General features: G+C 41.5%; 1 protein-coding gene across 1 annotated transcript in view; it reads left to right on the top strand.

Annotated features, from left to right (window-relative positions):
• Positions 1-3,566: 3,566 nt before the first annotated feature.
• adam12b (ADAM metallopeptidase domain 12b) overlaps positions 3,567-24,349 on the top strand; it is a 79,663-nt gene continuing 58,880 nt past the window's right edge. The window contains 3 exon segments of the mRNA XM_069144543.1: positions 3,567-3,936; positions 17,702-17,823; positions 20,170-20,243. Coding sequence (XP_069000644.1) covers positions 3,822-3,936; positions 17,702-17,823; positions 20,170-20,243 — 311 coding nt within the window. The 5' untranslated portion in view covers positions 3,567-3,821.

Genomic DNA, 24,349 nt, shown 5'->3' with positions numbered 1-24,349 from the left:
TGCCTCGAGGCCTCTGGAACCTCCCATCCGGAACAGTGGAATTTCAAGCTAATCGAACTCAGGAGACACGCAGCGCCTGTGAAAGAGGCCTTTGTCACAGAGCTCCAAACCAGAGATGACATTGTAATAAGAGAGGAGACTCCTGAGCACAGCCTGGGACCACAGTCCACATATAGCCTGTAAAGGTGACTGACATCTCTGTGGCATTTCAACAGAGCCTGCAGGGATGAGGAGAGAACAGGGAAAGGACATGTGCCGCCGGTCTCAGAAAAACACGCTCTGTAAATACAAACTGTTGTGGCAGACTTCTGGTGAGTGGGTTGCTCCGGAGTAAATACAACATTTTAAATCGCAAAGAAAAAGCGAGGTTAAACGTTGAACAAAGGCTGTTTTTTTTTTTTTTTTTTCTTCCCTCAACAAATTGATCAGCCAGTTGCATTGTACTCCAAGGATGTTCCTTGTTGAGCGATCAATTGTGGCCCAAGGGACGAAGCAAACACTATGGACATCTCCCCGGCTTCACTCATGCCTGTGTTTCCAACAGGGCCATTTAAAAGAGTAATCCACATGGGAGAAGTGTTCTCCTGCCATGTCGGCTGGTTCCACACGATGAGCACAGACTGACGGGCTGCTGTATACGAGCAGACGGGCTCTCGTCAGCCAGCCTCTCTCTCTCTCTCTCTGAGGCATCATGTGTCTGTATGTCACATTGCTATCTCTGCATAATGTGGACTATGTGCTCTGAGGCCGACTGGCTTCCCAATGGCCTGTACTGACTCAACTGCCCCGAGGGGTAGGACTGATACGTCTGGCTTCGAAAGGAGAACAGGGGCTGAGCTTGCAGGGCCGATTGTACCTCCACGCAGAGCCACTGTTTATAAGTGTTTAGTCATTTACCATTTCACCGGCACCCGTATTATCTAAACATTTACCCCTCGTCATCATCTCTTTCGAACAGTGGCTCTGTGTTTTAGGAGAAAGATAGTAAGGTGTCCCTAATTAAGATCTAAAATATTTACATGTATGAGGGCCTTGAAATTGTTATCGTTGAAGAATCTCTGGGTGAGCAACAGGTAAGAAACCAAAAAGGAGTCATTCAAAAAGACAAAACAGAACCGATTCAACAGTTATGAGTGAACACCAGAAAATAGGGTGTCATACAACTCTTCAAAGAGAAAAATTGTAATCTTGAGACGCTCGGTGAGATTTTAAGGACATAATTCAGACAAAAATCAGCTCAGGCAAAGAGATGCAGACTTTCTCCTTTTTTTTTTTTTTTTGCAGTCTGAAGCCTTGGTGGAGTGAAATGACGCCTGCGCAGAGACATCTGTGACTTTTATTTGCCTGTAGCACACACTAAAAAAGATTAGGCTACACAAGACCAGGTATCCTGCAGAAAACACAGATGGGACCAGAGTGTGCACGCATGCGTGTGTGTGTGTGTGTGTGTGTGTGTGTGTGTGTGTGGACACATATAGAAAGACATGAGGAGACATTCTCACCCCAAGGGAATTTCAAAATGAGAAGAATTTCACCGTTTTAGACTGAAGGTTGAAGGTTGTGGAGTGTAGCGTTAATGTGCACTTCTTTATTTCATATCTCAGTTCAAACTTTTCAGCTTTTAAGGGGAATCAAGGTTCAACAGGTTAAAAGTTCACCATTTTTAAAATGTCATCTTGTGTAGATTTTGTTTTATTCTACACAAGTCATCCCAGCATTTCACACTTCATTTTCCAGCAAATTACATCAAAAGCAATGCTTTAGTCAAACTAGCAAACCACCTCGGGCCCTGCCCTCTTCAAAGCTGTTATTGTATCTCACTTTGTTGTGTTTCTGAGGCGGCATTAATCACGTCCTATACAGTGAGTTCAAGAAATGGTCAGTCATCTTAATCCATCGTGGACCCACAAGCTCTGAAACATTTTTGCACACCAGAGAGGTGGACCGAAACAACATGAAATAGATTAAACTTTGTTTTTACTGTGTGAAACTGTACATATGACAATTTGCTATATTTACAACAGATAAATACATGTTCTAATATGAAGCCTTATCCATTGACACCCCTCCATCCACAGTGATTGGAGAAAAGCCACACACTGTGCGTCGCTGTAAGATAGAGCAGGAAACACACACACCAAAAACTTCAATTACATTCATCTTTGTTTTTATAATGCTATATGTATATCTGGCTTAGTTTAGTTCTGAGGCGCCAAAGGAAGGAAATCTCATGTAAACAGTCTCGCAGAAATCCTTCCTAAGGAATATCTTGGACAAAATTGCCAGATTATTTTGTTTATTTATATACAAGTATATAATTTAAATTTTATAAATGTATTTATTAAAACATTTTCAGACCATGAGTTATAGGTTTTTTTTCTTTCTTTTTTCTTTTGTTATAATAATTTTGTATGCACACCCGGTTCCGTTTTTGGTCATGTATAAATAACGTACTAACGTACTAACACAAACATGTAGTTAAGGCTACACATGACAAAAATACTTTAAACTAGCTAAATTACCTCGTTTTTTTTGTTTTTTTTATGGTAATGAAATGGCTGTTATGCGTAATGGTTGAACATTTGAAAGCATTTGTGATGGTTTTGAAGATATTACTAGAATCCCCAAAGAGTCTTCTAACCATTAGGATGACAAAATACACTGTTGAACAAAATGATTAAAAATATTTTTCTTCTCGAGTCTTTTTTTTTTTTTTTTTTGTGCAAATATTTTGAACAGAAAAAAACAGGAATACCCCCAGAAAGTTGTGATAGACAATACATTACATTCAACTGTATGTACCTTGGAGGTAGTATAACTGTGACAAACTGCCACTGAATACAGAAATTACAAATATAACAAACAAACAAACAAACAAGTAACTCTGAAAAGGTGTGGTGTAAATATTGATACAAACAAAAACAGACCCTCCCCCCCCCCAAAAAAAACAAAAACAAAAACAAAAACAAAAAACAACGATTGTTTTATTTATCCGGGTGGTTAGAAGAGTCTTTATGAATTCTGAAAGTGCTTTCAGAAGAACCTTAAGTGGTTTTTTTTTAAAGGACCTTCAAACATCACAGGTTAATTTACTTTTTAGAGAACCAATGGTTAGCCCCGTATGCTAAAACAGGTGCGCATCTCACCTGATCCGTTTCCCGTTGGATAGTAGCCCGTCTTTAAAGAAGCACCCTGTTGGGTTCATGTATGCTAACCCACGTGGGGCACCAGCTTCGACTCGGGTCAGGGTAAACATCTCAGAGGACGAACGTTTGAGATTAGGTTTGATCCGGATTTAAGTGAGAGGAAACACATCTTGACATGACAACAGTCTGCAAACTCCTCCGGCTTTAGGACCCTGCGGAAGTCTGAAGCGCACATGGCCAAGTGTGGCAGCTCCGGTACGAGAGGGGATGGATGGTAAATCCGCTTCACTACACTCCCCAACATCCTCTTCATTCTGTCTTTTCTGTCGCTTCCTAACACACTAATCACAGGAGCAACACCTCCACTTCAGAAACATTGAGCTTGACACATGAATCTGTACGTTTTTCCCTGGACCCGCCATGTGTTTTGGCAAAAGTTTGTGACAGCTTCTTTCTTGGATTGACAGCCTTGTCGCATCTCGTTGGAGTCTGGATGGTGAATCCTTTCTTTTTCGTCTCCCCCCCGTCCCTCCCCCTCCCCTCTTACACAGCTGTGATCTGCTTTGACCCGTATCTCCACGCTGTCACCTGCGTGAAGTGTCTGCTGGTGCTGCATTAATAACGCGGTCTGACCGGAGCGCTTTCCCCGGTCTCACCCCACCGAGCCCGGGCACGATGAGAAGCTGGAGGCGGCGGAAGAACTTTGCCTTTCTGATCTTCGCTCTCCGTGTCTGGTGCCTGTCCACGGCTGCAAAAAATGCTGACAACGTGCTTTACAACATACAAGAGGGTGAGTAACGGTTAACATTTGTTTCACGAGTGAGTTGGCTCATTTTCAGGTTGTGCTGCAGATGTTGAGCCACAGTTGAGCCATGATTTTTATAGTGTTTGGACTGGATTTCATTTAGGTTTCATTAGGATATAGACAGTGTCAGTAGCTTTGTGTTTATATTAGGGTTCCCCACACATAGAACAGCTATTGTCGTACCATTTTTTTTTTTTGCTCATTCTCATTGTCATGCTGTGCATTTCACACTTGGGTCAGGCAGAAGGCAATTTAAGAAGAAAAAAAAAAAGAAAATCCATATTTGTGCTCAGATGGAACAATAAAAGGAAGTCAGACTGCTGTCGGATGAACAGATGAGTTTAACATCCAGGAGGATACAGCTTCATCTGTTGGTTGTAAACATGAACCAAAACAGGATGCTGTCTTTATTCGGCTGCTAAATTTAATCTGCTGCATGAATAAGTGAGTGATAAACTGGGTATTGTGTGTATGGAATAGAGCACGTGCCACAGTGCAATTGTGTGTGTGGCTGTGTGTGTAGTAGCAAGATAAAATGGCAAAGCTAGAGATAGGAAACAGAAAATGAATCCCACTCCAGAGTAGAGATGCAGTGATTAGTCAGTGAATCGATCAGTTGATCAACAGAAAAATAATTGCCTAACTATGCTGGTAACTGATTAATTATTTAGAGTAATTTTGTTTGAGAACATGTTAAAATTGTCTGAATCCAGCGTCTTGAACATTAATATTTTCTGGTTCTTTTAGTCCTCCCTGAGGTTAAACAGAATATCCTTTGGTTGTTGATGACTAATCGGGAAAAGACAAAACATTTTAATCTGTACCTTCATCTTTTGAAAACATTGGTGTGATATTTTTCACCTATTTCTGACATTTTAAAGACCAAACAACTATTTGATTAATTGAGAAAGTGACTTATCAATCGATGGATTATTGCAGCCCTAATTCCTTATAAAGCACAGTAGGATACTCGATTAATTGGACTGTCAAACATGTAGCTTCAATTCTAAATGAGGTAAATTATCTCTCTATTTTAGATCGTTGAAGTTTACAGTGCCTCTTTTCACTGCACTGCTAAACCAAAACACATGTTATAATTACAGTTACAGTGGGTACACTCGCTGCACAATGTTCACAAGTAATTAAAAAAATGTCCACCCTATGATAAAAATCTGAAGTTTGGTCATGTCTTTAAAATTAAATACATTTAAACCCAGCCAGCAAGTCAAAAGCATTACAGTCCCATAGTTTATCTTAAAAACTGCTCATACTGTTTATTGTTACAGACTTGGTGCTAAAAAAAACATGAAGCCTGAGGCCACATCATTAATAATATCACACAAATTATAGCAAAGCCTCCCTAAAAATTACTCGAGCTGTCAGAGAAGGAGAAAGATGCAGCTCAGGAGATGTTTACCACACATCAGCTCAACATGGGGTCATTAAAGCTCTCACTCGCAGGGTTTGCTCATATATATATATATATATATATATGCAGGGAGTAAAAATAGTTTTAAGGCGTAGTGCAAGTGTTGAAATAGGGCAGCGTCTTTGATGTAAGCAGGATATTGACTTTAGCCGCTGTCTGAAATGTTTATCATGGCCTCCCTCTACCTTGGTGGAAACATTGCTACAATGTCTGCATCATGCTGCAGTTTGTGAGTTAGTGTCTCTGGACTTTGAATGAAGGCAGAGATTTTCACTGAGGAAAGCTCCTCTTCTTCCTTTTGGATTGATTTATCTAATTAGAAATAAAGAAAGCATTTTTTCACTTTGTACATTTTTTTTTTGCTTTCTTTTTTTTTGTTTGACAATGTTAAGGTAAATATATCAGCTGTAAATTGAAAATGTTGCCCCAGTTAAACTATATTCAGTTGAACTTTATTTATGTGTTAGTTTGCACACCAAATGTTGGGTACACTGTACAGGTGGATTGGCATAACGTATGAAAAACAACAAAAACACAGGCCTTAAGAGAAGAATGATAATTGGGGATGCTAACATGAGGCAGCATTAGTAATTTCAGCAAATGCCACAAAACAGCATGTTTGAGTATTATGTCTCTACGTTTGCTTGGTAGTGAATGAAGAAATAGTAAGACATTAGTATTGAGCCACAAAGTCAGCACAGCAAGGAGGTAGATGTAATTGGATGGGTTAGCAAAATGTTGGACTTCCACATTGGACACTGCTATTGGTCTCCTGCCTCCTTCTGACCCGCTCATTGATTTCTTTTAACCATGACCTATCACTCTCTAACCTTAACCAAATAGTTATTTCTCTTTCTCTAAGCAAGTAGTGTTTGAACTTAAACCGGACTAAACCGATCAGAAAACGGTTTAATGAATTGTTAATTTTGTAAAGCCCTTTTGAATCACTTTGTCCTGCAGATAGGGCCGTCAGATCAGAAAACATATATAAATTTGATTCATTTTAAGCTGTTGTTGCTTCATTTAGAAGTAGTATGTTAAGTAGGATTACAGGTAAAAGATCACTCTATACATTACCTGAATAAAATATTCATTCCATAAATATCCATTTTACCAAAATGGTTGGGTTTGGCTGTGGCCTAAATCCAACACAACTGGTTATTTGACTTAAGCCAGATTACTGATGAGCACCCTGCCAAAATCAGCCAAACTTGGACCAAAGCCATAAATCGACACTTGCCCAAAGCGATCCCGAGTGCTGCTGCTTGAAATGCATTCACAGCCCAACTCTTTACCCCTCAAAACTCTGCCACGACTTCTTCCACTGCCAAATCTGTCAGCCATACATGGACCAGAACTGACTGACACTTGGTTCTGTGGTGCCAGAACTTTTCTGTGTGCCAGCACTCAGCTGCAATCAACTGCCTGGACAGAGTTCAAAAGCTGTTGTTTTACTGGAATAAATGATGCATCAGATAATAAGGACTTCCCCTGGAGGCATTTTAAAAGTGTCCTGTTGAGTATCTTCTGGCACTGAAGCAAGTAATGATGCACTACTAATTATTTAGAAAAAATATTCCATGAGTGAAAATGCTTTATACAAATTGTCATCATAGAGTACAAAAAAAAGACAACCGCCCTGAAAAGCTTACACTCAATTGTTCATTTCGACAGAAGAAAATTGGGCTGTTGAGAGGTTTTATGCTGTTATAGCATTCAAATGTGCCTCACAGTAATTTGCTCTGTCATTATCATCTTCATTCTGTCCATTTTCCTTTGCCTAAAACTTGATTTGTGCCTGCCACGTGTTATTTCAACCACAGAAATAATAATAGCAGAGATGGAAAAGTTGACTGATGGGTGATTTTCAGAGTCGTCACATTCTTGACAGAAGAACTGCCTCTTGTCTGTGTAATTACATTTTGGAAAAGCAGTCTAAGAATAAATCTACAAAGTAAAAGTCAGGTGATTAGAAATTGGCCCAGCTGTTTGCTCATTGACCCTCAATTTATTTATTTATTTTTTTTATATTTATGACTGGACTGTTGAGTATGTTTGGAAAAACCCTTTGTGTGTTCTTATGTGAAGTGTTATCGCCCTCCAGAGCTCAATTGCCTTCTGAACTTTTACAGCAAAAAAAATAAAAGAAGCCCCATAAGGGCAAGAATCAAGCAGGCTGTGTTTACAAATCTTTGATGAATCACTATGTCTGTGGCTCTCTGTCTCTGTCTGACTCTCTTTGTTTCTCCTCTGCATATCAACTGGTTTTCTGAGGGTTTGATCTTTTTTTTTTTTTTTCCGCTGGGTGGAGGAAACTCAATAAATAATTAGAGACAGAACCAAATGACCTGGATTAGATTTGAGGATATCATCAGATAGGACTGCAGCATCAGACAGAATTAATTAGAAAGATTAAAATGTCTGTGTTGTCTTAACAAGCTGGCGCGGAGGAGAACAAAACCTGCCTCCGAGTGCCCCGAAACATAAGAAATTCATGCACGCTCCCTTCGGTCCCTGAGGAGAATCTCCCACCTTTCAGCACAGTTTCCTGGGAAGTAACTCAAACCCATCCTCCAGTCTGTGGTGGAATGCTGACGTATGACTGCCATCCGGGTTAAAACAACTCCCCTCTGCTAAAGCCATTTCGGAAATAACCTCACCCTGGTCTGTCTTTTAAGCCCTCGGGGTGGCTGTCGCTTGACATTTTGAGGACAGGCTGGCATTGATTTGTTGGCTATGAGGGAAGGACAGGCACAGTTAGAAACGTCTCCCTCTGCTAAGCATCATTGGTCATTATAGCCATCAGTGTGATTTAGCTTCCTCCTTGGCCTGCTCGTGGATGACAGGGTTACAGATGTAATAGATAATCTGACGTTGTGCCATCTTGGATCGCAGGGTAGCGCAACACAACGCACAAACCAGCGGCAAGAACAACTCCGAATCGGAGAAGAGTGATATGTACACATGAAGTAATGCTCTGAGCAATTCCAGATGTCGCGAGTGGGAAAGAGGAGATGGAGGAAAAGGGAAAAAGAAAGAAAGAGTATGGGAGAAATGGGTTGTGAAAACTATGCGAAATCTCTGCAACAACAGAGCTGCAGACCACCACCTACCGAGCACTGACAGACAGCAGTCAGTCAGTCAGTCAGTCAGTCGCGTGTGTCTGTGATGAATGTGGGTGGGTGCATTTCCTCCCCATTTGCATCAGCGTTTCAGAGATTCCAAAAAGACGTGGAGACAGGTGGGAAGGCAGTCACCTACCTTTGCTGCAGTGATCGAATGTGTGAAGCCTCCTGTGAAGCTCGCATATTTTTGTGGCGCAATTTTCTCTGCAATGAAGAAAAAGATATTACTTTATAGCCGAGCAGACAGAGCAAGAAAGGAATAATGAATAGATGTAGAGTCGGATGGGAACACGGAGTCACTCCTGTCACAACTTATCTGCGAACAGCAAGCTGTTGATAGGTATTCTCGAATGAAGGCAGATTGTGGATTTGGGGAGAAGTGCAAACATGCAGCTCTCGCATGTAAAATAAATGAGTGGCCTGAGGTGAAGCCCAATAAATAAGGGAGTATTTTGAGTCTCGCAAGAGAGCTTGCGAGCGTATAAATTCTTAAGGACAGCGGCTGCTTATTTGTTTCTTTTCCTTCTGACAGACCACCCTTCACAAGAAATATTAGGTTTCGCTTGGATGAGAGTGAGGAAGGAACAAGAAAGTGGGCTGATGCAACAATTCGAATTTCAGACTCGGGTAGTTGCACAGCGGGCTGATCCACCAGGGTGCCCTACATCAATAATTTCACAACAGAAAGGTCACAACACCTATGTGTCTGTGTATTTACCTTGAGATGTTGATTAGATCCAGACATGGTTTTCAAACATCTGCCTTTTAATATCGTGGAAGGTTTGGACGGAGAGAATAGAAACTATTTTGAGAGTATTATCTGAGGTGAACACCTTTTTTTATTCTTTAAAGAAAGACCTCAGAGGCGGAGGTTGATTGCGTTTTGCCTGCAGCATTTGCGGCTCATTATTCCTCACGTGTGTTATGGAAAGAATCATACTTGTTGTTTTGCTTGTTTTTTTTTTTGTTTGTTTCAATTTAGTAAATGGGGAGGGAACATTCTGTATTATTTACCATATAATTGCATATTCTGGATCGATATAGTGACATAAATACAAACAAGCCATGCTAGCAGCTCTGTGAAGCGGTGCTTTGAGCGAAATGCTAACGTGGGGAGGCAAATAATGATCATGAAAGTCAGTAGAAAGCATCCTCTGGAGACCATTAACCATGTCTACAGAATTCCATGTCAATCCGCCCTGTGGTTATTGAGATAGGACCAAAGTGGTTGACTGACCCAGTGGTGGACATCGCCACCCATGCTGCTGGCACGGCTGAAAACCCATATTTCGCCGAACCGCGTCTTCCCCTATGATTGGCTGCGAGGTGACCAGGCGCGTGATAAATTCCTGTTAATCCCCAAATCCTCCGAGCTCAAATCCCCCATAGCCCTGAAACATAATGCCCAAATCTGCGCAAGACAAGAGGGGAATTGGCTTTTCCACTGTTGCTCCCACAGGATGGGAAACGGGACACGCAAGTAAATCTCCCTAACCCACCCTGGGAAATCTCGTATTACCATTATTTCACCGTGAGCCGATGATTGCGCTATCAGGCCAGTAATGGGGTGTTCTGTTTTGAAAGGATCTGGGAGGTCCCACATCCAGGATTAACACCTTCTCAACTTCAGCAGTAATTACTCCGGTGTGTCATCACAGGGAAAGTGAGCGATGTGGGAACTGATGGAAGGAGGGACAGCTGAAATGAGCCAACGAAGGAACACTCACGTTCTCAACCCCTGCGAAAGGTTGCGGGACTCTTTGTTTTCCTGCGCGCGCCTCTCAGCCTCTCTTTCTCTCTCAGCGTGGTCTGTCCCACTGTGCAAGAGGAGCTCATGATGTTGTTCCTCGTTGTCAAATCGTGTCCCTTTTATTTTTAACTCAGCAGTTGGAGGTGCCAGGTTGCAGAGAGGAAATAATGATCATTTTGGGTAGAGTAAGAATGTCATGTCGGTAGAAAACAACGGTATTGGTGAAGTGGAAGGTTTAGACAGAAAAGAATTTACTCTCCAATGAAACAGCAAAATGACTTCATTTGATCCGGAGGTTGTTGTTGTTGTTTTTTTTTTAGCCATGGTAGGAGAATGGCTCCTGGGTGACGCTCCTGGTTTGTTGTTCTCTCAGTCGGTTTGTTGGTCACCACTTTGGTCCAGAATCACGTACATCAACAACTACGCGTTTCATGATTTGTGCAAACAGTCAAGGTCCCCAGAGGACAAAACATCCAGACTTTTTCTCATATCCTACCATGAGGTTGACATTTTTGGTTTTATATGAAATGTCCTGATGGAATTTTCATTGATTGCCATCAAATGTGGCACAGATGGTGCTTAGAAGATAAACGCTCGTGAACTTAGTGATGCCATGCCTTTTCCTCTCGGACAACATCAGGCCAAAGTTGGTCATCCTGTGGAACAACATCTACATCATGAGCCAGCAACAAGATGGACTGGAAATAAAATCCTGTTCATGGTTTTCAGATGAATATGAAAATCCCCCGATTTTTTTTTTTTTCTCCTGAAAATGTTCTTCTGATTCTATAACATACACAAACATTTGGGATAATGATTACTTACAAAACTAATTAGGTTCTCATCAGCCTCAGTTGTACTTTGTTTTTAGAGCTAACTGGCAAATGTTAATTCAATTCAATTTTACTTATATAGCCTGCTATCCCGCTAAACTCTGATGGTGAACATGATAAACACAAACACCATTTCCCAGATCCATAATACACACTGATTGCAGTTCTGGAGTTTATTCAAAGCAGACAGGATGTATACTGAATATGGTTGTTTTCAGAGTGTGCTGTTAATGCAGTGCACAAAAGAAAAAGTTGCTGAGGCCTAAAAGACACCTAAAAGCTAAAGGAAAACAAATGTGAAATGTTTGTTTCTGCTGGACAACGTGAACCAGTGTCGTATCAGCAGGCCATTATTCTGAAGAGATGAAACACGGAGATAAAAAAAAAATACACATGTACATTTAGTGTCTGTGTAAAAGAGAAGCCTGCACATTTGCTCACTGGATGACATATTCTCAGCCTCTTCTTTGAAGTTGCTTCTAGCATGAAACATCAATTCATATGCAACAAAGTAGCAAGCACTTCAGAGAGCTGCAGCTCTACTGCTTTTTTTTTTTTTTTTTTTTTTTTTTTTTTTTAAACAATGCCATTACTACTTTTGTATGTCTTTTATTAGTCTAGGAACGTTTATATTAAAGAACTGTGTCAGCAGCAGGGCTTTTCATTTTACTGTTTAGAAAAAGGATTCATCAGAAGCTTTTTAACTCGAGGAATTGTAAAATGCTCTCTTTGATGTGCTGAAAGGAAGAGTGTGGTGAAAGGAACCCCAAGCAGCAGCGCTGAGTTTTACACTGTGACGACACACTGTCACAGATCTACTGTAATAACCTTTAATATGGCAGGCAGTCCTTAAGATTAGGTTGATGTCTTACTACTTGTCTGAGTGACTCTGACTTCTGCTAATTATTTAAACGCCAGGACGACCTCTGGTATCACTGTTTCATTTATGTTGCATGAGTAGCAAGGTGTCGATTTGACTTCGAGGAACGACTCTGTGAACGCGGTCATGCGCCGCTCCGTTTCAAAGCGAGCTCATTCCCCATTCTCTTTGTTAAGGCCTCTTTATTTCCGAGGGCTCAATGTAGGTGTAGAATCCGTTGCCATATTTAGGTGAGTGGTGTTTTCACATGGAATCAGTAATTGGATGCGTATAGAAAGCTCAAGTACGGTGTTTGTAGAGGTACTTAGATCCACTTTGACCTAAAAGATCAAAAACAGTTTAGCGTCTTTAATCCTCCGATTTCTTCTGTAAGATAATCTAAAACCTGTAGCACTGGATGCAGAAGTAAGAAAAAGTCAGAGATGCTGAGATCTTTACTGAATCTCACTCTGCTTGTGTTTTTCATCTTATTCTTGTTTATGCCTATTCCATGTGCAACCTACGGGACTGTGGGTGCCGTGTAGAAAAGCAGGATTTCTGATATTATTGATATAGTATGCTGTTTCCTATTGACTGATAACCTGACCAAAGGCAATTTTTGCTGACTGTTAATGGCTGTTAGTTTCATTTCCAAGTTGGGATTGGATAGACATCTATGTAATCCTATGTAGTTCTAGTTCAAGCTAATGAATGTAAAAGTGTTGAATTTTCCCAAAGGAAGAGTTAAAAATGTTAGGAAATAGAATGACTCACTTTCATGCCAAGAGTTGGACATAAGGGTTTGATACATGGGTTGGGCATTTCAAGACAAAATATTATTATTATTAATATTATTATGTAACATTACAACCAGGCACCGGTAAAAACGGGAAACGAAGAAGAATGAAAGTCGCGTCTACTAATCGATGTAAAAAAAAAATAAATAAAAAAAAAAATTTGAACTATTCGAATATTCAAACATCATGTCTCATCTCTATTTGATACCACTCTCATGTCTGTTCGTTACACCCGTTAGTTACAGCCAGATGGTAATTAGCACAAAACCTTGAAGCATGCGAAAAAGCCTGGCTTTGCCCGATCGTCATAAAAATCCACCAAACTCACGAATGAGCACGTCCTATCTCATTTGTTTATTCTGTAGAGAAACCCTAAGTTTGGTGACATGGTGTGGTTTTGGAAGGGAGATGTTTGACTTGGCTGTGCACGGTACACAAATGTCTAAGGTGGTGACGACAAGACCACATGAAGTCACGGCCAAGAAATAGTGCACGTGACACTCTGTCAAACCAAAACCTTTAAATTTTTCAGTTTTTGCTCAGGTTAATCAAACAACATATAAAAGGAGAGCTGGCGAGGTGCTGGTACACTTCTTTTTTCTTTTTTTTTTTTTTTTTTTTTTCAGACTCTGGGCTAGTGTTTCCCTCCGTTTCCACTCTTTATGCTAAGGTAAGCTAACGGCTGGTTAAAAATGCTGCACCATCATAGAATATTGATCAATAAATATCCCTTCAATGAACAATACTTTCGTAAAGCTGATCATGTGGATGTTCTATGATAGCTGCACCAGCACTAGCTTCACTATGGCGTCGCAAACATTGCCAGAAATGTTACCTACTCATGTACCCTGAGGTGCTCCTTATTATTTCATCTCCGCTTTGTGAACATGGCAGTGAATGAATAAAACATTTCATAAAACAACCTGCTCCCACTAATGACACCACCTATCTCATGTCTCTGCGGGGGGTTTTTTTAGTTTTTTTTTTTAGCTTGGCTCAATATGTTGCTATTTTATGATCAATATAGATGATCAATACTACAGGCACTCCCACAAATGGTTCTGGGTTACATCCAGATTTCCATCGAATCCAATTGCAACAGTTGAGCTCACCTCTGCTGTGTGCTGCTTATCAGCGGTTTGGCACGAGATCTTGTTCTAAAGCTTACATTTGTCCCTCGGTAAATTCATGATACCTTCATCTTCCTTTTTCTCATCTAAAAGAGGCTCTGTAGTGAGTCACCGTTGGCCAAGATTCACCCTTTTGAGGGCATTTGCAGATGGAGGCTTGGTGGGTTGGTTTTGCTGCTGCCGCACAGATATTGACTATTAAATCCTCACCATTATCAAATCCATAATCAGAGTTCTTATCCTTTGATCCGCTGGTATTAAAGCTCTGTTCTCCATGTTGAGAAATATCTGAAGTCATGTCTCCAGGGCACCGTTGTGTTTTCTTGCTTTTATTTTTGACCTCAGTTGAGAGCTGCTGGGACCAGGTGTGGTTAAGAGCAGCTAAGACCGTGGCTATCTGGCAGTTTGCAGCATAAAGGACCTGATTTTGAGCGTTTTAAATCAAAGTAGTCCACAATTTTTGCAATCATGTCATATTGCAGCTGAAATGATTCACCGATTGATTAGCTGTAGTCATTTATTCTGTTATTTTTACACCACTCTCATCTTTTAAACTGTAAATCTTGGGTGGATTTCTTGCTCCATTATAATAGTAAACTCGCTTTCTTTGAGTTGTGGACTATTGGTCGGACAAGTAAGCTTTTTAATGTCAACATGTGCTTCAGGAAATTGTTTATTGTCAGTTTATTCCTTAGTAGTTTACATAATTATGTTAAGTGTGGTATAATTTATTTTACATAAAATATAGCACAGCATATTACACAGTTTGTAGGCAAATATTGTTTTTGTCGAATCGGATTGCAAAAGGTCTTTGAAGTCCCACCGCGATGTTCGTTCTCTTTTGTACTCCCCGAACAACTCGCCTACACTTTACCTCGTGTCCTTCATCCACCTGCTTTGACCTTGCGTTCATTGTTTATTCTCTTTTACATCTCAAGAGATGCACTACATGATAACTTTGCTGATTAAGCGGGTTCAGTTTTAGGTGGGAGTGAAAAGCAGCGTATTCTGTTTCTAGTTTAGTCTAAAGGGAGCGCAGATAATGCTGCACTTGTGCACTTTTTAACATATTATCTATGATGTATTATCATATTATCTGTCTACAGGTTGTTTTGCTTAAAATCAGTGCACAATGTACCAGAAAGATAAATAAATGTACAAATGAATGTGAAAGTCATCCGGAAACCTCTTTTAATGCAGTAGGTAAAATACTAAGTGTATGTAACGAGTCCAGCAGCCGGCATTTTTGTTTGTTCATGTTGTTGGCTGTATCATTTCTCTGTCCAGTGAAGAGTTCATAATTGCTGCTTAATAATCTGTTATAAAGTTTGGGGTGGAATGGCAAGAAAAAGAAAAAAAGGTCTTTGTTGGATCCTGAAAATGGAGTTAGCTCTAAAAGTGATCTGGTTTGTGAGGTTATTTAAAGAGAGAGTGAAGGGGACGAGTTTTTTAAGCTGCCAAACAGAACTTGTGGGTTTTTGTTTTTTTAGATGTTTGACCCGCAGCTGATTCTCCCTTGTGTCCAATATTGGGGTACAACTGTGGTCCGTGTAGCAATCATGATACTCCCCAGAAAACATGTGGGATAAGCCAACTTTTAGTTTGAATTTAAAAGGTTCCCAAAGAGCATAAAGCCCATGAGAATGACGATGAATGTCATATTTCTTTGCTGTTTGAAGAGGAATGCTTCTTTTTGGGTAGCGGCGACAGATGTTGCGTACTGAGGCCCAGTACACACATAAAGCTTGACAAACACACACACACACACACAGAGTACACATACTCATTAATTCAGATATTAAAGGGGTCAGCATGCTTCAAACAAAGTGCTTGTCAGAACATCAAACAGCATCTGAAAGCCCCGAATTAGAGAGGCTGCGTCCAACATCGAACAAGCACATATTTGAACTTCTCTCTCAAGCTGTCGTTTTTTTTCCGACTTCACACATCATCTTGTGCCTGTCTTTGTATGTCGAAACAAGTGTAACAGGATGAATGCCCTCAAGGAAAGATTATCTGAAAGTGAACACCGTTATCCCTATTTGTACATTTCATTACTTTTTACCGCCTCGTGTGTCGGCAGGCTTTTCCACCACACTTCTCCGAACAACTATAAACACTTTTTGCGCTCAGACGCGGTCAGAAAACACATCGTACAGCGTTGTGTATTTTGAGCTCAACCCGGCTTGTTGTCTCCTCTTTGAATTTGTGCCGCTTAATGAGCGCAAAGTCATTCCGAGAGATGCGAGTTATTTGTCAGAGAGACACCAGTGGAAGTGTCAAAGTCTTTTATTAACGAGACGTCAGCCTGACTTTCCTTTTTATGGCTCTTTTTTAATGGCACTCGCACCGCGGCCTGTGGTCTCACCCATGCTGCTCAGTCTGTCTGACGTGGTTTTCATGCACCACTAAAACCAACAAACTACCGTCGGCACATGTTCAAATATCCCATTAAATGCAGGAGGTCCCTTTTATGCCCTTGTTAGCTTATTATGCAGTGTGAATAAATGGGGAGTCTGGCCCACGCTGAGAGTACGGGGCAGCCGCCGTCACAGACTGTTTGAAGTTGTAAGAAATGCAGTTATGATGGAAAAGGAGCCAGCGCCAAGTTTCATCTTCACATATAAGAAGCATCAGACTTTCAAGAGACAAAAGTGCTTGGAAATGAAGACGCCTCCAGGCGAGGGGAAGAGTAAACAACATGTGTCGGATTGTAGTATCGCTGCTCGGTGTACTACTGAACTCTCGCTGTACCCTGTGTGATGTTGCACATGCAGACGCACTGATGCTTTAACTGCATATCTCCTGGGATTAAGGGAACAGGCTTAGACTTTAGACGTACAGTAAATGGAGACGGAGCGCTTGCTCTGAGTCTTTGCTTTGGTGGTGGCGGGAGTGTGAAACCTCAAACAACCTCCCTCCTACCCATCTAACGTTCTCTGTACTCCACAGCTCCTCCATGGGTTTGTAACATTCATTGGGCTTCACAGGAAACCTGCTGGGCCTGCTACAATACAGACATGCTCAGTGAGGCCATGGGAGCATTAGGGACAGCCTCAGTCGTCTGTGGGAGAAGAGAGCCGGGGGGGGGGGGGGGGGGGTGACGATGATTCCCACATTCAGCTTGAAGCACTGATACGGTTTAGTATGCTTCATCTTGTGCTTATGCTATATATACTGCCCTTACTGTTTTCCTCCCAAATGGAAAGTCTTTTTCTTTTGTTTTTTTGAGCTAATCAGCATAACTGGCTTCTAACTTTGATACTTTAACTACAGTGAGAGTTTAAAAGAGGAGTGAAATGATGTGTTTGAGAGAAATTGGGTAGGAGGAGGAAACAGCCCACTGCAGTGGCCGTTTCTGACCCACTATATGAAAAATTTGAAACAAATAGAAGAGGTGGGAAGGACAATTTCATCCTGCCAGTTTTTTTGTTTTTTTTTTAAACAACATTCCCATGTGGAGATATTGCAGAAGCTGAGTTACTCATAAAGTGCGTGGGAGCATCTATTATTGATGCTCTGTGTGTGGCTGTGGTCCTGTTGCAGAGGTCCTTCGGGGAGGGGGGGGGGGGGCTGCACATCTAATCACAGGAACAAGAGAGAACTTTTTACTCTTTCCCAGCAACACTGCCCACAATCTTTAATAATGCCATGTGTCTGAGGCTTTCCCGCCTTTTGTTGCGTTATTGGTGTCCTTGAATTGTTGAGGATATGACGGAGCAGCATTTGACCCACGTTGCTGACCCCTTCGTCCGCATGCTGTGATGTTCGTAGTGTGATGCTAAGTTCTATCATTCAAGTAATCGGCACTGACGATCTTTTCACAGGAAGCAGTCCAGACAAGGCTGACCAGCACGGGGAAGCAGCCAAACCACAACGCCACGGGACCACCGTTCCTCTGGTGCTGAGGGGCAAAGAGCGCAGACCTCTCAGCCAGCTCACAGCCGGGGTAAATACCACATTATTTAGCAGCACTAGCTTATAGGTAATAAGATGGCTTAGACGGAAACTGAGCCGATGCCAGTGTGCGTCCAAGAACTCAGCCAAGTAAAGAGGTCTGGCTTTTTGTTTGACATAACCGCAGTATGCGTTTCCCTCCTCTGCTGCCTGCATGCTCGATTTCTTTCAGGAGAAAGCCCCCTTTTTTTTTTTTTTCTTTTTTTTTTTTTGCTCGGTTTCCTCCCTGTTATGTTCCTTGTTGTGGTTTTTCCTCCTCCTTTACTCCCTCTCCTTTATTTTTGAATACATCCTCTTTTGTTTGTTGCATAGAAGCTTCCTCTGTACATGAATGACGTACAAGTACTCCTGCAACTCAGCTTTTTTTGGAAGCTGATAGTCTGAGAGAGACTTGGGCCACTTAAAGTCACCCCAGAACAGATTGTGTAATTTGGTTAGATAGATTAAAACACGCATCCATTCAAATCCCTCTACATTTGTGTTCTCAGGCCGTCTGTCCCACTTACCCTGCTGCCAAAGAGTATGTTTAAAATTCGGCATCCCCCCACCACAACTTAAGGAAACTTTTCCAGAGGAGGGAAATGCGTAGGTGTTGAGAACTCCCGGAGCAATCAAACATTTTTCCTGGTGCAGGGAAGTCACCATCTGAGAGTGAGCTGTTTGTTTTTCTTTTTGTTTTTTTTGTACAGCCTTATGCTCCTCTCTGTAAGTCATTCAGTAGGAGAAGGCCAGTGATGTTAATTACATGAACATCACAAACATGTCACACGGGGAATGAAACTTAAAGCTTTATGGAGTTAATTATGCGCCCATTTTAAACTGCGTTAGGCACACTCTCCCTTAAGCTACCGCTGACCTTAGACAATTTTGTTAAGGAGATACAACAGTTTTACAGTAGGCTATCTACAAATTAACCCTTCCCAAATTAAACTGACCACAGGGGCAGCTGGTGATTCTCTTATCAGAGATTGCAGTAAGGCTTAAAGGATAACAGATTTATAGAGCAGCTTCACGAGCCAATAGAAGTTTATCAAGGAGTCGTAAAGTATTGCAGAATCATTACTTGCTGTCTTTGCTGGATGGGCGACGTGACACAGACTCTCCATACGCACGCACGCACGCACACGCGCGCGCACACACACACACACACACACACACACACACACACACACACACACACACTGACAGAGCTGCAGACCGGCTTGCAAAGTATTGGCCCAAAGGCATCGGTCAGGAGTCCCAAGAAATGTTACTGAAAAAGCACACAGTGCATCTGAAATGTCAACCGATGATAGATAAACCTGTGTCTGTTCCTCACTGTGCACATGTCTGAACATTTCTCTCTGCCGGCTGTGATACACGAGTTCTTTTTTTTCTTTTTCTTTGTTCTGATGAAACCATTGGTCTCAAGCGTGAAAAGACTTTGCTTCTGTCCTGCTGCAAGAACACTGCTTCACTCTGATCACAACTATTTTCTCAAAAGTGTAGAGTTGTCTTGGAGCTACATGTTGGGGGAATTGCCATTTTGAGATCTGATAGAGGCTTAAATCTCTCAATGATATTTGACATTGTGAGCAAAATATCCTGCATCACCATCATTTTCTGGCTTCTTGCAGCAATGAATCAGTGACAGCAAAACATTCACATTACACAGTCATCACAGTTGTTCCTGAATTGAAATACAGTTTTTCTGCAAAAGAAACTTATTGTACCGAACTTATGTTTCAGGTTTAGCCCGAAATACAAGGAAATATTCAGTATTTAGGATCAATTTTGCAGATATTATCCTCTTCTGTAGCAATTATTTTTAATGGCCTTTTGTTTTAATAAAGAAGTGAGTCAGTGATTGGCTTTTCCCATCACGTCATTGGACACATAGCAAGCAGTTTTCCACACAACAGCAGGGTGCTGTGACTTTGGTCACCTTGCAGAGGAGTTGCAGGTGTCCGTCTTGTTCCGTTACTCTGTTTGTGAAAACTATCCACGTTCAAAACATGCTAAACATGACTGTTTTCTTGTTCATAGAATTTATTGTAAATACACTGAATGGATTTGGTTTCTTCAGAGCCTTAAGGGGTATCACTTTATGACGGCATGCATCAAAAAGGGTAAATTGGTTCAGCGTGCCCTCTTTTGTGTCGTGCACCGACTTGGGAAGTGAAGGATGTGGAAGCTGTCTTCCTGTTCCTCTCACAGTATGCCTTGCCACATCCTGCCTTGCGTGCAGCCTGTGTTTCAAAGTAAGGTGTGTGAAGCTTCACACAAATGCTGATTCACAGGCAGGATGGGTGAAATCCGGGCTCCGCCTCAACACTCCTAATACCTTTTTGTGTTTCAGAGTTACCCTGCGTCACTCCAGCTGCTGGTATCTGCAGAAGGTGAACAGCTCATCCTGTTGCTGGAGAAAAATGAGTGAGTTTCCCTATGATTAATTTGAATTCTCTTTCCGTACTCATTGTGAGACAAAGGAAACTAGATATTTATTATGTTAATCACACATCGAGCCAATAGATAAAGCCAGTATAGCTGGTTTGAGTTATATATGCAAGAGGAGAATTTATATGAGTCTGGGTTATGATATAGTGTATTCAAGGATAGTGAAAGTAATATGTCCCATAGTGATTGGACTCTTTTATGGTTCAGTCTCTCTGAAGGGCCGAGAGATGGAAGCTGATAAAAAAATAAGGCAGAAGAAAGCTCTGAGGACATGCTTGTCCTCCCCTTCTTTGCTCTCCCTCTCCTCTCATTCCTGCTCTATAAGGCAGAGAATAACACCGTGAACTGTGAAACGAGAGGGATCATGTGGAGTTCATAAATATGAAGATACACACATACTCACACACAAACTGTGTCATATAGAGTGGGAATATACAGCGAGAAGAAAGTCTGCTGTAAGGCCAGAAGAAAGGCCAGGTTACATGTCCAGGGAAAATGTACAATCTCACAAGCGTGATGGCATCGCTGATTCGGGTCTTGTTTCTGCCAATATTTCTTATTCAGAGGGAGTGGAGACATAATATTTTTGCCCTGCCGCCTTGGGATACAAATATTGACCCTGAATTGATGGACTTGATCCGCAACGAGCCAGACCTCCGTCACTGGGAAATCTAGAGCAAACTCAAACAACCTCCGAGATTCAAAGTGCAGAGCCGTGTGAGAGTTTGAAAATGAAGAACAATAACTGTGACATCAACTAACATTGATGCACATATGTATTCTCGATTTTACATTTGATAGCCAACAACTATGAAAGGAATAAAACAAGCAGAAAGAGTTTTAAGAGGTGATTTCAACAAATGGTCTATTATGTGAGCAGGTGAACAAATAACTTGAATATACACCCCTCCCCTGTTTTATTTCCCCTCGCTAAATTACTCGGGGTACTCTGCCAACCCTCACTAACAAAATTCAAGTTACTTGCCAAACAGACTTAAAAAAAAAAAAAAAAAAAAAAAATTCAATAAATATAAAACCCCTGTCCAGAATTTACACCCTCCCCAGAAAAACACTGTCCCGACTAACCCCTCCAGTTCCTTGTTCGCCATGTGACCTCTAGCGACCTCAGCATCAGCTGTGAGTCATCCGTCAACGGCTGTCACCAGCCTGGGAGCACGCTGCATTTCCCATCCGGCCTGCTCGCCGTCAGGCCAGATGTGTCCTCTGATATCGCTTCACTAGTTCAGCCAACCCAGAACAGGTGGTCTCTGACCTCGTCGTGTGTCTGTTGTGTCGAGGTCGCATCCGTTCCGTCTGGGGCACAAAGAAAGATGAGGGCGCAAGACAGAAAATGTTCAAAACGTAGAGAAGCCTTTAGTTTATTGATTTTTTTTCTTTTTTCTTATAGCAATATTTGACATGACATGACATCCCCCTTCCAATGTGTATATGTTCCTACTCAAAATATCTGCCCATTACAGAGGTGTGGTACAAATTTGTTTTCCTACCCAAAGTCGCCTTTCTGGCTTCACTTGCTGTTGCTCGCTGTCAGTGCAGATTTCTTCTCGCGCCTGGATATTCCTCGTAGCAACGTCTTGTTTTTTATGCCACGCTGCAGTTTGTGTTTAACGCTGCAGGGGCTGCATGTCAGAAATAGGTTTGTTTTTAAAGGAGCTTTTCAAGCTTTTTCCATGATTGGCTCTGATACCGGGCTTGATCAGTAATTCAAGATATGCCTGTTTTAGGCTAATCATAACACATATGTCCTGTTTAGTGACAGCAATTAAAGCCGTCGCTACGAACGAGCCAAGCAGTTGTTCAGACCCAAGAGGCCTTTCGAGTCTCATCCAAATCATGACCATTCTGAACATACATTTCCAGGACTTGCCTGAAATGATCTCCGATGCACCTGTCATTTTCTATTTTTCAGTGTTTGGATATTAAACTCAACGTAAGCTTTGCTTCGTTTGGAAGAATCAATGCAACCAGGAGTGGAGGAACACAAGCGATGCACTGTGGAATCAGGATGGGGGGGAAAGGTGGGGGGGGGGGGGCAACCAATCAGTGTGGGTGCTCTTGGAGGTGGTTAAAACTGACTGCAGAGAACTCTAGAGCTTCGGAAGTGGTGCATGTTGGTGCTGACATATGGCAGGTTTTCTGTGTAGGCTCATCCTTTTTTTTCTTTTTTTTTTTCTTAAATCTGCTGAGCCCATGCAGTTAGCCCATTTGGCACCGCTGTAGATCACACCTGTTCCAAGGCCAGTGTGAAATGATCTCAGTCCTCACCAATACAAACACACTACCAGATCCAATTAATAACCTGTTTGTTAGCCGCTTGGCACTCTCCCAGGAGAACTTGGCTACAGCGAGACAAGTACAGATCTACTAGGAAAAGAAATCAGTGGGGGTCCAGTGTGTGTGTGTGTGTGTGTGTGTGTGTGTGCCCCAGATAACCTTTTCAAGCCTAGAGAGAGGTCTATATCAGGCAGAGATGCAGCTGAGGTCCAGACGGTGAGTTTGAATGTGGAGTCTGAGTCTCTTTTCTTTTTGTACTCCTTGTAAATTTAGTGTTTATTGCACAAACGGCTGAGCTTGAACTGAATTTGATTTCCCTCGGCGGTGGAGGCCATCTCTTCTGTGTCCTCACCGGCCACGAGGATCAGACTCTCTGAATACAAAAATGTAGCATGGGTGAGCAAGCTGCTTGTTTATGTCGCAGACTTTTCACTTTCACTTTTGCACCATTAGGACCGTCATCACAGCTCTCTGCAAAGCTCAGTTCAAAAATGTTCCTGTTAGGGAACGTTGGCGAGCAAGAAGTCAGTTCAGAGTAAGAGTTCGTACTTTGGCACTCTGTTAGTTCTGATTGAGGCTTTTTGTCAGCTCTGTACCTGAGCAGCACATTGCAACGTGACTTAGATCAGCCTCTTTCATATGCCATATTTACATATTGTTTTCCATTTGCCAGTCAATTCAAAATTGCTCGCTTAAATTTGTTAAATGGAGAGTATGTTTGCCCATTTTCTTAAGAGCACTGGCAGTGATATATACATATACAATATCTAAGGCTGGAGGTGTTGTACAGTGCGAACAGAGCTGGACAGACGTGCAGACTGTTGCCAGCAGCGGCTCCTTTGAAGTACAGCATTGATCAATGGCACAGTTGGCCAGCTTCAAATGATTAATGGTGGTCGTATGGGACATTCCACATTAGTCTTGATTAAAGACTTCAATAGCACTGTCTGGGGCACCAAGATCCCAGTGTGTGTTTGCGTGCTGTTGTTACCTCCCTGGGACCTTTTGTGGTATAAGCACCAACCTTGTCGGGGTCAGTAGTAAGTCGCCTGCTCCTAATGAGGCCAACTTTACTTTATTTTATCTTATTTATTAATATTGTCAGACAATTGATATTTGTATTAGGCAGTGTTAGGAAGGCCAACCTCTCTGATCGCGATTGATACAGTATATTAATATAGAGTTTTCTTTTGAGGCAGTTCTAGTCCAGTGGCATCGCCAAGAACAGCAATCTGTTTGAGTGAAGTTAGTCTCTGATAGATAGTTGGTTCATCCAATCACCTGCTAAAGTGCCGGCCCTTTTCCAAGCAGTTTCCGAAGAATGCTTCAGATTACATTCCACAGTGAATACAATTACATTAAAATGTCCCATAATGTGAAGAACTGAACTGCAAACACAGTTTTTGTGCAAATACATAGCCTCAATGATATTCTTTTCTTTTTTTTTTTTTTACATTGTAAAGAAGCATATTTTATTATTATTTTGTACATGTGGGTTAATATTACTGAATGTAGGTAGACAATACACTTCCATTCTATTCAACTATGGTTTCTTTCATGGATATATCCTTTTTTCAGCTTTTCTCCTTGAAACACAATAAGGTGGATATTTTCGTACACCAATGCTCTCTGCACAAGACCATGCATTTCCCAGTGAGAACATTTCCTTTCATTCTTCTGTGGCAGGAAAGAAAAGAGGAAAGAACCCTTTTGAAACACATGGCCACCTCTAAACAACATCATTATGTTTTTGACACAAAAAAAAAAAAAAAAAAAAAAAAAATCCC

Source organism: Embiotoca jacksoni, unplaced genomic scaffold (assembly GCF_022577435.1).
Source record: "Embiotoca jacksoni isolate LCO1_2020_lvr unplaced genomic scaffold, fEmbJac1.0.p SCAF_12, whole genome shotgun sequence".
Lineage (NCBI taxonomy): Eukaryota > Metazoa > Chordata > Actinopteri > Embiotocidae > Embiotoca > Embiotoca jacksoni.
This window is presented reverse-complemented; position numbering and strand designations above follow the sequence as displayed.